The sequence below is a fragment of the Danio aesculapii genome, chromosome 8, assembly GCF_903798145.1.
Source record: "Danio aesculapii chromosome 8, fDanAes4.1, whole genome shotgun sequence".
Classification (NCBI taxonomy): domain Eukaryota; kingdom Metazoa; phylum Chordata; class Actinopteri; order Cypriniformes; family Danionidae; genus Danio; species Danio aesculapii.
The window spans coordinates 37979030-37991984 of record NC_079442.1 but is presented as its reverse complement, the minus strand read 5'-3'; the positions used below and the strand labels follow the sequence as shown (position 1 = coordinate 37991984).

General features: G+C 38.2%; 1 protein-coding gene across 1 annotated transcript in view; it reads right to left on the bottom strand.

Annotated features, from left to right (window-relative positions):
* The window catches only part of agbl4 (AGBL carboxypeptidase 4), a 746666-nt gene that overhangs the window by 80032 nt on the left and 653679 nt on the right, over positions 1-12955 (bottom strand). The window contains exons 8-9 of the mRNA XM_056463891.1: positions 9342-9456; positions 2759-2870 (exon numbers count right to left, since the gene is read on the bottom strand). Coding sequence (XP_056319866.1) covers positions 2759-2870; positions 9342-9456 — 227 coding nt within the window. The remainder of the gene's footprint in view (positions 1-2758; positions 2871-9341; positions 9457-12955) is intronic.

Genomic DNA, 12955 nt, shown 5'->3' with positions numbered 1-12955 from the left:
TTTAATATATGCATATGCAGTATCCCCTAAACACTCAACACAAGAACATTTGCTTAACTAATGGTATGTGTTTTGGGGCAGAACAGTGTGTTATAAAAACTAACAAAGACATTTTTTTGTAAAGATTAAAGATTAAGTTTGGCTTTGTATCAGCTCAAACCATTTCCAAAAATTTTCACCCACATATTGTCCTCTTACTGGATATATACACCATGTTTTCAGGCTGAAATGGGAAACCATTTATGCCAGGCTCCTGGCCAGGGGAGGTTCGGGTGGTTTGAAAGTTTCAAAAATTGCCATTTTGGTCCCATACCTGACCTCTACGTCCACTTTAACTGCCATTCCATCACAAATTGTGAAAATAACTTTTAGGCAAAAGGTTTAAGACCAAGCAGAATCCTCCGTCTGGCTTTACAGCAAGCAGCATTCGCATTATTCCCAACACAGTCCACGTTTTTGACTTCAGCAAATCAGTTTTGCAGAATGCAAAAAATTGTTTTATGTCTTTAACATCCAGTCGTGAAAGAAAACTTGCAATCTACCTGGGATGAAATCAGTAATAGAAAGTGTCTGTTAATGTTGTTAAAACGGTTCAAACATTTTACATTAAGTAAATTTTTGTGTATTTTGGAGTTAATTCTTAAACACAAAAAGACAAACAAAAGTGTCAAGAGCAAAAATAACCCATACTGAATCTATGAGTTTCTTTTTTATTAGGCCATTGTTGTTATCCATAAATTGAGGAGAGGAAGAAAAAAAGTATTTTATTATTGTTAATATTATTTTTATGAATTATTTTTCTGACTAAAGTTTCATGTGGTGGCCAGTTTGTTATTTGCATGACGATGTTCAATTGGTACTAATGGGCCCAAAGTGTGCCAAGAAAATATCCCCCACACCATTACACCACCACCACCAGCCTGAACCGTTGATACAAGGCAGGATGGATCCATACTTTCATGTTGTTGGCGCCAAATTCTGACCCTACCATCAGAATGTCGCAGCAGAAATCGAGACTCATCAGACCAGGCAACGTTTTTCCAATCTTCTATTGTCCAATTTTGGCGAGCCTGTGCGAATTGTAGCCTCAGTTTTCTGTTCTTAGCTGTGGGTATAAGTATTTTAACCAATTTTTTTCAAAATGTTCCATGTATACAGTATGTATGGAAAATTCTGAAAAATTGGGTAAAAATACTTAATCTGAACAAGTAAATAGAAGAAAAAAATAGACATTAGTCCCTTCTTGCGACCTTCTTGCAGTGAGGCGACAACGCTACCCTTTAAGAAAGTCCCTTTAAGACAAGTCATTTCACTTGACGGACATTTTTGAAATGCCTCTCAGGGAGTATGCTCTTTCTGTCTGAATGGGGAAACATCAAATTCTCCAAAACTACTTACCAAGCTTATGATTGAATTTCATTTTAGGAATCATCAATAAAACTAAACAACAACTGTCATAGGTTTTGTTTCTAAATGTTCAAATCACATAAAATCTGCAGAAACTCACGTCTGGTCCAAGCCCCTCCCCCAGAGCATTGTCAGTTTATACCGATCGGTGATTGGCTCTTGTACTAGAAGGCGGGCTTTATTAGCCATATTGACCGTTACACTTTTCCCTATTCAAAACTATACGAGTGACATGTCTTGTGTATTCTACAGTATTTGCCAAAATGCAGAATTTAAACCAAATAATTAAATCCCAAATTATGTGAATAAGTGCAAAAACTTCCACTTTTCAGGAAAATAACGCGTCTTTTACAAGCTGGCTACTGGCCTGTAGGCATTTTTCCTCTTCGTTTAGACAAAATCGGTCGATTTTTTTCCAACAGAATCTCACAGCAATTCATAATTTTTAACGCTATTACTAACTTTTGAGTAACACTGATTTAGTGGCTAACTCGTATAAATTCGTATGATCTGATTTGTACAATTTACTCATCCCCCAAAGACAATTGAGTTTAAGGGTGGGGTTGGGTGCCAAGCCTCCTTTTTAAAAATCATACAATTTAGAATTTTCATACGACTCATGAACTCAAACAAATTTGTACGAATTAGCCACTAAACTGACAAAACATAAAATAGTTACGTTTCCTCGTGAGATCAGGCTGTTTTTTTCAGATTCGTTTACACAAAAATTGTTGATCTTTGAGGTTAAAAACGCACAAATCCAAAAATAGGTTTCAAAGTGGAAGTCGGAAGGTAAAAGTCATTGTGGTGTCCATGTAAACACATGTAAATAAGGGTTTTTGATAATGAAGATGTCATGCATGTGCATAGCATGTGTTTAGGGGAGTGTAGAAGAAAAAGAACATTATCACTTCCTTATAGGTACTGTTTACTAACAATGTAACCGCACCAAATACTGGCCTGGCAAACATAATACATTTACAAAAATATATACATGTAAAATCAAGGTAAAACAATGTGGCCGCAGTGTACATTCCTCTTACATTTGCTTTTGAAAACACTAATGGGTGGGTTTAAAGAAGGATTTAGGTCAGTGGTTCACTAGGTGATCTGCACAACAAACCCTGCCTTCCCTAGGAGGTGTACAAGAAATACGCATATCTGAATCTTACAGCAAAACATACTAAAGTAATGTATTTCAGATTCGCAATAATGTAAACTGCGCCCTCTAGTGGATTTGTCATCTGAAATGTACAACAAAACGTACTCAGAGGAAAGTATTTGACATTTCGCAGAAATGTATTTCCAATGAGCATTTGGGATGTTGCTTCTGAACTGTAGGGATACTCACTGGGTCCTGGTTCATCTGGACAATGAGTTGTTTGACAGCATGAAGAGTTGGATGGGCCCAAGGGGAAGGGTCCTGCCAATGACGATTCAGATCGAAGCCCATCAGAGAACACCTGACAAAACAAATGGCAAAACACATCAACACTTCATCTTCTTTGTCAGGCCTCACTGAGAGCAAAATACGACTAAATAATATACTGTACTATTAATAGAGTGATACTTTTAAATAATATTAATATTAAAGAGCCCATATTATACATGAAATAGGGTCATATTTAGGTTGTAAGGGTCTCCAACAACAGTCTAATATGCATGCAAGGTCAAAAAACACTTTGATGGTCTTATAATCTGCATTTATTTTTACCAAATTATCCCAGCGACTCCCATATGAATCGTTCAGCGATTCATTTGTTCCCAAACCCTTCCTCAGCGTGAAGCTAATTTGCGCTGATTGGACCGATGACAGCCTGCTGCGATTGGTCGACACGGACAAGGCTTCAGCGCGAGAGTGAAATGCCCAGCTGCTAATCTACAATATAAAAGTAGTCACAGTGCATACACGCTTTATAGTGGATTTGGGCTGCCAGTGGGTGAATGTAAACACAGACGATGGACTAGAAAATACTGACGACTAACTATTTTATTGAGCAAAAAGTCCAAGAACTGGCGAGGAGGTCACAGTCTTCTTGCTCTTTTCACACACACACACACACACACACACACACGCACGCACACGCACACACACACGCACACACACACAGGGCCTGCGCGTCCATAGAGGACCGGCTGAATAGAGAGGGCGCGGCGCTCAGTTATATCCGCGAATACCCGTGCGTTACACACACGAGGAGACACACACACACACACACACACACACACACAGAGGGCCGGCGCGTCCATAGAGGAGCGGCTTAATAGAGAGGGCACGGCGCTCAGTTATATCCGCGAATACCCGTGCGTTACACACACGAGGAGACACACACACACACACACACACACACACACACAGAGGGCCGGCGCGTCCATAGAGGAGCGGCTGAATAGAGAGGGCGCGGCGCTCAGTTATATCCGCGAATACCCGTGCGTTACACACACGAGGAGACACAGACACACACACACACAGGGCCGGCGCGTCCATAGAGGAGCGGCGCTCCGTTATATCCGCGAATACCCGTGCGTTACACACACGAGTGGACAATAATATTGAGCTGAAATATTTTGAAACTTGTCCGTTGCTTGTGTGTAAACAGCTGACGATCCGTAATCAAAGCGGCACGCGTCGCGTTTTCAACGTGGCGTTACACGCGATATGAGAATATAAAGAGTTAACCTGATACAGCACACGCGGTAACAAGTAACAAAACACAACTAAATACATAATTTGCAAGCTAGAGTAAACGAGGCAATAATTTTAATCGCACTTACTTACACTTGTGAAATGGGGGAAGAAACTGATCCATGATGCACTGATCCATGTTCAGACAGTCTATACTGATCCTTCCTTTAACAAACTGAAGAAGTCTTCTTTGAAAGCATATAGTTTTCAGAAGCACTCAGAACTGCTCAAGGCTGGGCTATATTGCTGATGTTTCATCTTTGATTAGACTGTCCATAATATCCATCTGCACAGCGTGACTTCATTCGACCGGTGTCTGTGTGTGTCTCTGTGTGTGTGTGTGTGAGACTTTTTTTTTCTGTTAGTGGGCGGGGCCGCAGGTTTCAAATCTCCCGGGTTTGCGTGCCCAACTACTTGTGTTTCGTAGCTGCGTCATCGCGAAACACCTAATGACTCGTTATCAAGACGACTCGTTTGAAGCACTATGAGTCGACTCTTTTATAGATGAATCAATAGTTTTAAACACTGTACACTTACAGATTTAAGCCTTAGCTGGATATTTCACTTCACTTAGAGCTATGTTACACACTACATGGAAGGGCATTTTCAAAAACCCATAATATGGGCTCTTTAAAGTGAATTTAAACTTAAAGGTAAAGAATGAGATTCCTTGTGGGTGGAGCTATGGAAATAGACATGAATCAAGTAGAACAACAAGCTTTCATGTTGGTTAAATGGTAAAAGGTTACTGAGTTTACAGCATCAGTCAAGCTTCAAGTGAAATAACTGCAGAAATCATACACACAGTACATGTCCACTGGTGCGAAGTAGGCAGAGCAAATGTTTTCAATTCATTCTCTATGCTGCAGGCTCATGTAGGGGATGGTGGGATTGTGGAGTGGAGCAAGCAACAAAAAGCTGTGAAATATTTTACTTTATGCAAATGGGAGACAAAAAAAATGTAAATTGTAAATTGCAGAGGCGAACGCTGTGTATCAGCATATTTGATATCAGTAGCACTTGCACTTGGTTGAAGCACTTTGATTAAATGTTACTAATTTGAACTCGTTTTAGTTTATACATTGTGTCTGGAATATGGTTGTGTTAACAAAAGAGTCTTAAAAGGATAGTGTCATTTCAGTCCTGTGTGACTATTTTGGAGAAACACAAAAATATATATTTTGAAGAATACACACTTTGTTCTGGGCTAAGATTTCATAGACTACAATGTAGTGAAAAACTTACTGCACTGAAAACCCTAATAAAAGTTGACTGAACAGAATTAATTGCAAATTTAGTACTTAAGTAGATTATACTTAAATTGTTCAGTTTACCAAACTTGGAACTGAACAATTTAGGTATAGTCTACAAAACCGGCAAGTTAAATAAACTTAAATATGCAAGTTTTGGGAGACTCCATTACTTAATTAAATTGAGGCAACGAGTTTAATTAATTAATTTAGTTCAGTCAACTTATTAGGGTTTTCAGTGTGTGTAATAACATCCTATGAAAAAATGTTTAAATAAATTTTAAACAAAAAAAATAAGCAGCCATTTATTCACATTATGATGAATAATTATACCTGAAGCCATTTGTTTTCTGATGTAAAAAAGGCCTTGCACTTAAAAGGTTGCACATATTAAAATTTTACAATCAAGACTACATTTGTGAAAATGACCTATTTTTTTCCAAAGGATTAATTATGATTTGGAGCTCACTACAGATGAAATCTTAAGTTTTTCATGGTACACAAGTTAAATTAACTCATATTTTTAAGTGATAGGACCAAAATGCAAAATTGTAAGTTATGTTCAGTCAACCTTACTTAATTGTTTAAGAAAAGACAACATTAGGGTTTACAGTGTGTTTAGCATTCTGTCCATTTTATGGTTACATCTTGTGATGTGTTGATTTTGAATCATTTAGATTTAGTCTTTGGTCTGTATCACATTTATATTTCAGCAGAGCTAGACCCATATTTTCAGTGGTCTTGTGCCACTTGTTTGGTGCGCATAGAGGTTTGTATGGCAGTGTTCGTTTACACTTATTAAATTGAACTGCACTAAAAGAGCAACTGAAAAGCAAAGAAAGAGGATGGGTCAATAGGTTTTATTCAATCACGTGGTTCTGGTGACACGCGGAATTCAGATGGAGGGCAGGAAGTAAAAAACTGAATGGGAGACAGAGGAAAGTTTGTATTTTTGCGATTTATATGATATATCAAAGGAGATATAAACAGAAAATAACCACGTGTTGGGCATGATCCTTATATCATGAAGAGTCTACATGCAGGAGTCGGAGAAAAATGCTAATTTTTGAAGAAAATATCAAATGGCTTTTAGAGGTTTTCGCATCTAAATTCTTCATATATCACCCTAGTTTATCACAAGATTTTTGTACAGTAATTTACAACATCAACCCAGACAACATCATTCATTCATTTTCTTTTTGGCTTAGTCCCTTTATTAATCTGGGGTCGCCACCGTAGAACAAACCGCCAACTTATCTAGCACGTTTTATGCAGCGAATGCCTTTCCAGCTGCCACCCATCTCTGGGAAACATCCATACACACTCATACACTACGAACAATTTAGCCTACCCAATTTACCTGTACCGCATGTCTTTGGACTGTAGGGGAAAGTGGAGCACCCAGAGGAAACCCACGCGAATGCTGAGAGAACATGCAAACTCCACACAGAAATGCCAACTGACCCAGCCGAGGCTCGAACCAGCGACCTTCTTGCTGTGAGGCGACAGCACTACCTACTGCGCCACCACGTCGCCCCCAGGCAACATATTATTTTAAACTATTAAAAAAGTTGATGAAAGTCTCTTTTTCAAACTTTTCAAGGTTAAAAGTGGTAAGAAAGATCAGTGTTCCAATTCAAAAGTATAAGTAAACTGAGAAAAATAAAAAACAACAACATGTGTCACAACTGCTAATTTACAAATATTTTTTAACAGTGTCTATACTCTCATCACTCAAGAATTAAAGCTGGAACTGTTTTAATATTTACTTAAATGAGCATATTTTAAAAGCAGCCACACTAAAAACAACACTCTGCCTCACATTTACGAACACAAAATGGAAGATATCCCTAGGGTTTTGAGCGATATTGAGCGTTTTCTTTTTCCACACCGTTGGACATGCACCATCTCTGAAGCGGTCTTTCCTACAGGTCTCTGTTTATTATTTTCCTTTCCCCGAGGCAGTGGTCTGATGTGGGGGATGGACAGACGCCCGCATCCCTGCTGTCGTCCAGCTGAGACTCTGTGACTGTGACTTTGAGCTGAACCTGTAGTCAATGCTGCGGCTCTCAGAACAACACTAATCCCCAGTCAGCAAGGATTGATCCCACGTTGCCTCCTGCATCTGCTTGTGCTTCACTCTCTCTCCCTCTCTCGCTCGACTAAAAAACTACTGATTCAGCACCAGAGAGAGAGAGAGAGAGAGAGAGAGAGAGAGAGAGAGAGAGAGAGAGAGAGAAATGGATCTGATCTCTAATTATGGACCTCAATGGCTCTAGGTGAGGCAGCATCGGTTAAAGTTGCTGTCAAGAGCACCTCCAAGGGTCAGCGGTGGCGTATGTCGTATGTCAGGCCTGTCACCGCCATTGAACCATTGATCCACCTCTGCAGTTCTGCAGTGCTTGCGAGCTGTCACAAGGTGGCAGCCACTGATGGAGCTTCCACAGGCCTATGGGAAAAAGCTGAACACCGCTGGTGTATTCCGAATGATCGCCACCATTATATAGAAGCCAATAATGGGATTAGGATTGAAGACAACACCTGCCGTGCAGGACCAAACTGCAGTCCCGCAGTATAGACTGGCCACTTCACACACTGAAGCACATCAACCATAAATAGACTTGAATGATGATATAACATTATTATGCAAAATAATATTAACAATGAATGGCACGGTGGCTCAGTGTTTAGCACTGTCGCCTCACAGCAAGTAGGTCGAAGGTTCGAGTCCCGGCCAGGCATGTTGGCTTTTCTGTGTGGAGTTTGCCTGTTCTCCCTGTGCTCACAAGGTTTCCTCAACTCTTTCTCAACGTTTAAAAAGTTTTATTATGTTTTTTTTTCTCCATGTGTGATGTATTATTAGGATTTGTTTCTGTATTTTTGATTTGAATATGTAAGTTGCATAATTTATAAATGTGTATTTTTCTATTTTTTGTTGTGAGAATGTATAAGATCATGGGATCCGGAGGTGTATAAAAAAAAAAAAAAGAGCAACATACTGTACTGTGATGAATACTGTCTGATGAAGAGCCGGTGTGCTCGAAACATTACACACCTTGTATCAATGCTTGGTAGCATTGGTGCTCCTAACCTTAAAAATGGGGTCGCACCAGACAAAATTGTTCGCACCCACCAAGAATTGTGTTACAAGTTTAATATTAACAGATTTATTGCATTTGAAATCGTCTTGACGTTTAAATGAATGATTAAATAGAACCTCTCGCACATAAAAATTTGTAGATTCAGAGGCAAACACGGTTACCTGAAAACTCAATCACACAGACTTTAAAGTGAATGGCTTTAGGAGTCTTTGCCACTCTTCAAAAAGTGTATCATTAATCAGCTGTGTCATTATTTGTAACTTTAGGTGGTTTCTAAAATAAAATCTGTCAGTGTGATTATAATTCTCTCATCTTTAGTGCTTTACATTTTCGCGGCTGTAGCTCTTCATCACCTGAAGGCAGAAAGCATTGACTGAATGATTGACAACTGATATTAACCAATCCATTCGCGTTCAGTTGTAGAGCAGTGAGCCAATGAGAAAAGCTTGAAGGCGGGGCAAGCACTGCGGGATTTGTTTACTGTAGAAAGTTGATGTGATGACTGTTTTAAACCATTCCTGAGTGCTGTGTTTTACCTTCTTAGGTGCAAAGATGCATTCTGCGTGAATGTCGCCTAAATCTGCACATCCCGCATGTGCACAAGCAACGCATGTGACTTCATTCTCCACTTGAATTTGTTTTATTTTTACATAGGCATTGCTTGGGTCCTTTAGAACATTTTATTCCCAGGAAAACCCATGACGTGTTCAATACTTATTTTCTCCGCTATATATATATATGCATATCTGAATACTCGACCCTGGTTTGTTGAAATATTAGAAAACTATTTTGGATCATGGCCACATCTCCACCTCAGCTATTTATTTTTCTAAATCAATGGCCAATCGTCAATTACCCCATACACTATAGGCGCAATGGTCAATAGTTTCCACTGACCTGTAGTTTCCCAGGTACACGCCGTCAGGGTTCAGCATCGGGACAATCTTAAAGACCACATGATCCCGCAGGACCTGAGCGATGGGATGTTGGCTAACCAGAAAGTCAATGACACCTGCAGGAAAACCACAAACACACACAGTAAAAGCATTATGCCCCGAAATGCAAAAGTGACTTCGAATTGAGTTTGAAAGACAATTGGACAGTGAAAGACATTAATACATCAGAGGAGGATATCAGAGACATCTCCAGTCAATACAAATGAAATAGAACCAACAGCAGAATGAAAGAGAAAGAGATTTATGCAGCCAAGAATCAAAGATCATACTAATTACAGCAACAGAACGAGGAGGAGAGAGAGACGGAGGACAGACGGAAGGATGGGAGGCTTGTCAATGGCAGCGGTCACTTGTTGTCCTTCTGTTTGCCCTGTACTGAGAGCGAATAATTGACAGGTAAACAAGTATAGAAAGAGTGTGTGTGCGTGCGTGTGAGAGAGGGCAGACCCCATCTCATTCCCCCATCTTCCTCAACCCCTCACCCACTCTGTCCTGCTCATTAGTGCTAATGGAGGCATAACAAGCTCTCTAATTGAGTCAATGTGGCACAGAGGCAGGCCACACTGCTATGCTATCTAATTGCTTGAAGTTCCTATATTTATTCATGCATATCCGCATGTGTGTGTGTGTTATTAAGGTGGCAGGGCAGGTGACTTTGAAGCTTCTTACTGACCGAACTTCAGTTAAGTGTAAAAGCCCTCTTCAGAATTACAACAAGGCCGAACTCGGTAATTAGCTGCATGAAGATTCGGTTTGAGACGAGACAGAAACGCTGCTAAATGCAGCAACAGACTGAACTAAATTATTTGGATGCACACTGAAGTGGTAGAATCCATTGTTTTCAGCGGCTAATTATAATGCTGGATGACAGATTGCAGGTTCTTTAAATATACTACAAAAAAATGATATAATGTAATTGTACATACAACATAATTTACTACTGGTAAACAAAATACCACACAAATTAAATTACTTTTAACATTATTTCAAGAAAATGCATGTGGATTGTATAGATCCATACATTGAAGATGCACAATGTATCATTGATATCTTTCCATTTTAGTTAATATTCTCCGTTAAAGACTATAGTTTTAGACAAGCCGTTAATGACTGGGAAATTACCCTCACCGGCTACTTTATTAGGTACACCTGTCCAAATTCTCGTTAACGCAAATTTCAAACTAGCCAATCACATGGCAGCAACTCAGTGCATTTAGGCATGTAGACACGGTCAAGACGAATCACCTCACACTGGTTTCTTGAACATGACAATGAGTTCACTGAACTTAAATGGCCTCCACAGTCACCAGATCTCAATCCAATAGAGCACCTTCGGGATGTGGTGGAACGTGAGATTCGCATCATTGATGTGCAGCCAACAAATCTGCAGCAACTGCTTGATGCTTTCATGTCAATATGGACCAAAATCTGAGGAATATTTCCAGTACTTTGTTGAATCTATGCCACAACGAATTAAGGGACTTCTGAATGCAAAAGGGGGTTCTACATGGTACTAGTACGATGTACCCAATAAAGTGGCCAGTGAGAGTACATTTAAGACCTTAAATACAAAACATTTTTAAAACCAAGTAAAGAAAATTTACAGTTTTAAGTATGGAGCCAGATCAGTCTTAAAAATAACACATTTACAAAATAAAACTTACAGCATGTCATGACTGGGTATAACAAAATTAAGGGAAAAATCCAGGTGCAGCAAAATACATTTATTGGCAAACAATGAAGATCCAAAAAATGACAAGTGGACAGGCAAGGTACTAAAACCAACCAAAAAAAAACTAAAGCAAAAACTATAAGCACAAAAGTAAATCACACAAAAACTGAACAGGAATCCAAACACAGGGATGATGCTAAAAGTGAACAAACAAACAAATCAAACACGAACCAGAGCACAAAATAAAGCAGGACAGGAGCAGGAGAGAACAGTGCTAATCCAAAGGCAAACTAAACACAACATAACAGGGCTTATAAAGACAGAACTAATTAAACAATGAGGAACAGCTGGAAAAAATGAGTGACCACCTGAATAGGATACAAGAAAGAAACACAAACCAAAACAAGAGCTAGTGCCCTTGAAGATCACAAGAAGGCACTGCAGCGGGTGTGACAGCACAATTCAGATTTACAAAATTAAATTTGTAAATTCAAAACACAATTCATAAATACAACACACAATTCGTGAATTCACAAGTAAAAATCATAAGTATTTTCACCAAAAGAATTGGATTTGTGTATTTTTAAACCATGTTTGGAAATCATGAATTGGATTTGTATATTTTTGAATCGTGTTTTGAATTTACGAACTGGATATGTGTATTTTTGAATTATGTTTTGAATTTATAAATTGAATTTGTGTTTTTTTTTATTGTGTTTTAAATTTATGAATTGAATTTGTGTATTTTTGAATTTACGAATTGAATTTGTGTATCATTAATTGTGTTTTAAATTTATGAACTGGATTTGTGTATTTTTGAATTGCGTTTTGAATTTAAGAATTGGATTTGTGTATTTACGAAACGTGTTTTGAATTTACAAATTGGATTTGTGTATTTACGAATTGTGTTTTGAATTTACGAATTGGATTTGTGTATTTACGAATTGTGTTTTGAATTTACGATATGGATTTGTGTATTAACGAATTAGGTTTTGAATTTATGAACTGGATTTGTGTATTTTTCAATCTCGTTTTGAATTTAAGAATTGGATGTGTGTATTTACAAATTGTGTTCTGAATTTGCGATATGGATTTGTGTATTTTTCAATCGCGTTTTGAATTTAAGAATTGGATTTGTGTATTTACAAATTGTGTTTTGAATTTGCGATATGGATTTGTGTATTTACGAATTGTGCTTTGAATTTACGATATGGATTTGTTTATTAAGGAATCAGGTTTTGAATTTATGAACTGGATTTGTGTATTTTAAATTGTTTAGAATTTATGAATTGGATTTGTGTATTTACAAACTGTGTTTTGAATTTACGATATGGATTGGTGTATTTTTGAATCGTGTTTTGAATTTACAAATTGGATGTGTATTTTTTTGTGTTTTGAATTTATGAATTGGATTTGTGTATTTTTGTGTTTTGAATTTATGAATTGGATTTGTGTATTTATGAATCGTGTTTTGAATTCACGAACTGGATGTGTATATATGAAACATGTTTGGAATTTACGAACTGGATTTGTGTATTATTATTATTTTTATTATTTTTTTAGGGGTTGTCACCTTTATTTTGACAGGACAGTAGAGAGAATTGACAGGAAAGTGTGGGAAACAGAGAGAGGGGAAGGATCGGCATAGGACCTTGAGGCGGGAATCGAACACCGGAGTGCATGTGTCGGTGCACTTTCCACTACGCCATAGGCACTGACTGGATTTGTGGATTTTTGAATCGTGTTTTGATTTTACGAATTGGATTTGTGCATTTATGAATCGTGTTTTGAATTTACGAACTGGATTTGTGTATTTTTGAATCGTGTTTTGAATTACGAACTGGATTTGTGTATTTATGAATCGTGTTTTGAACTTACAATTC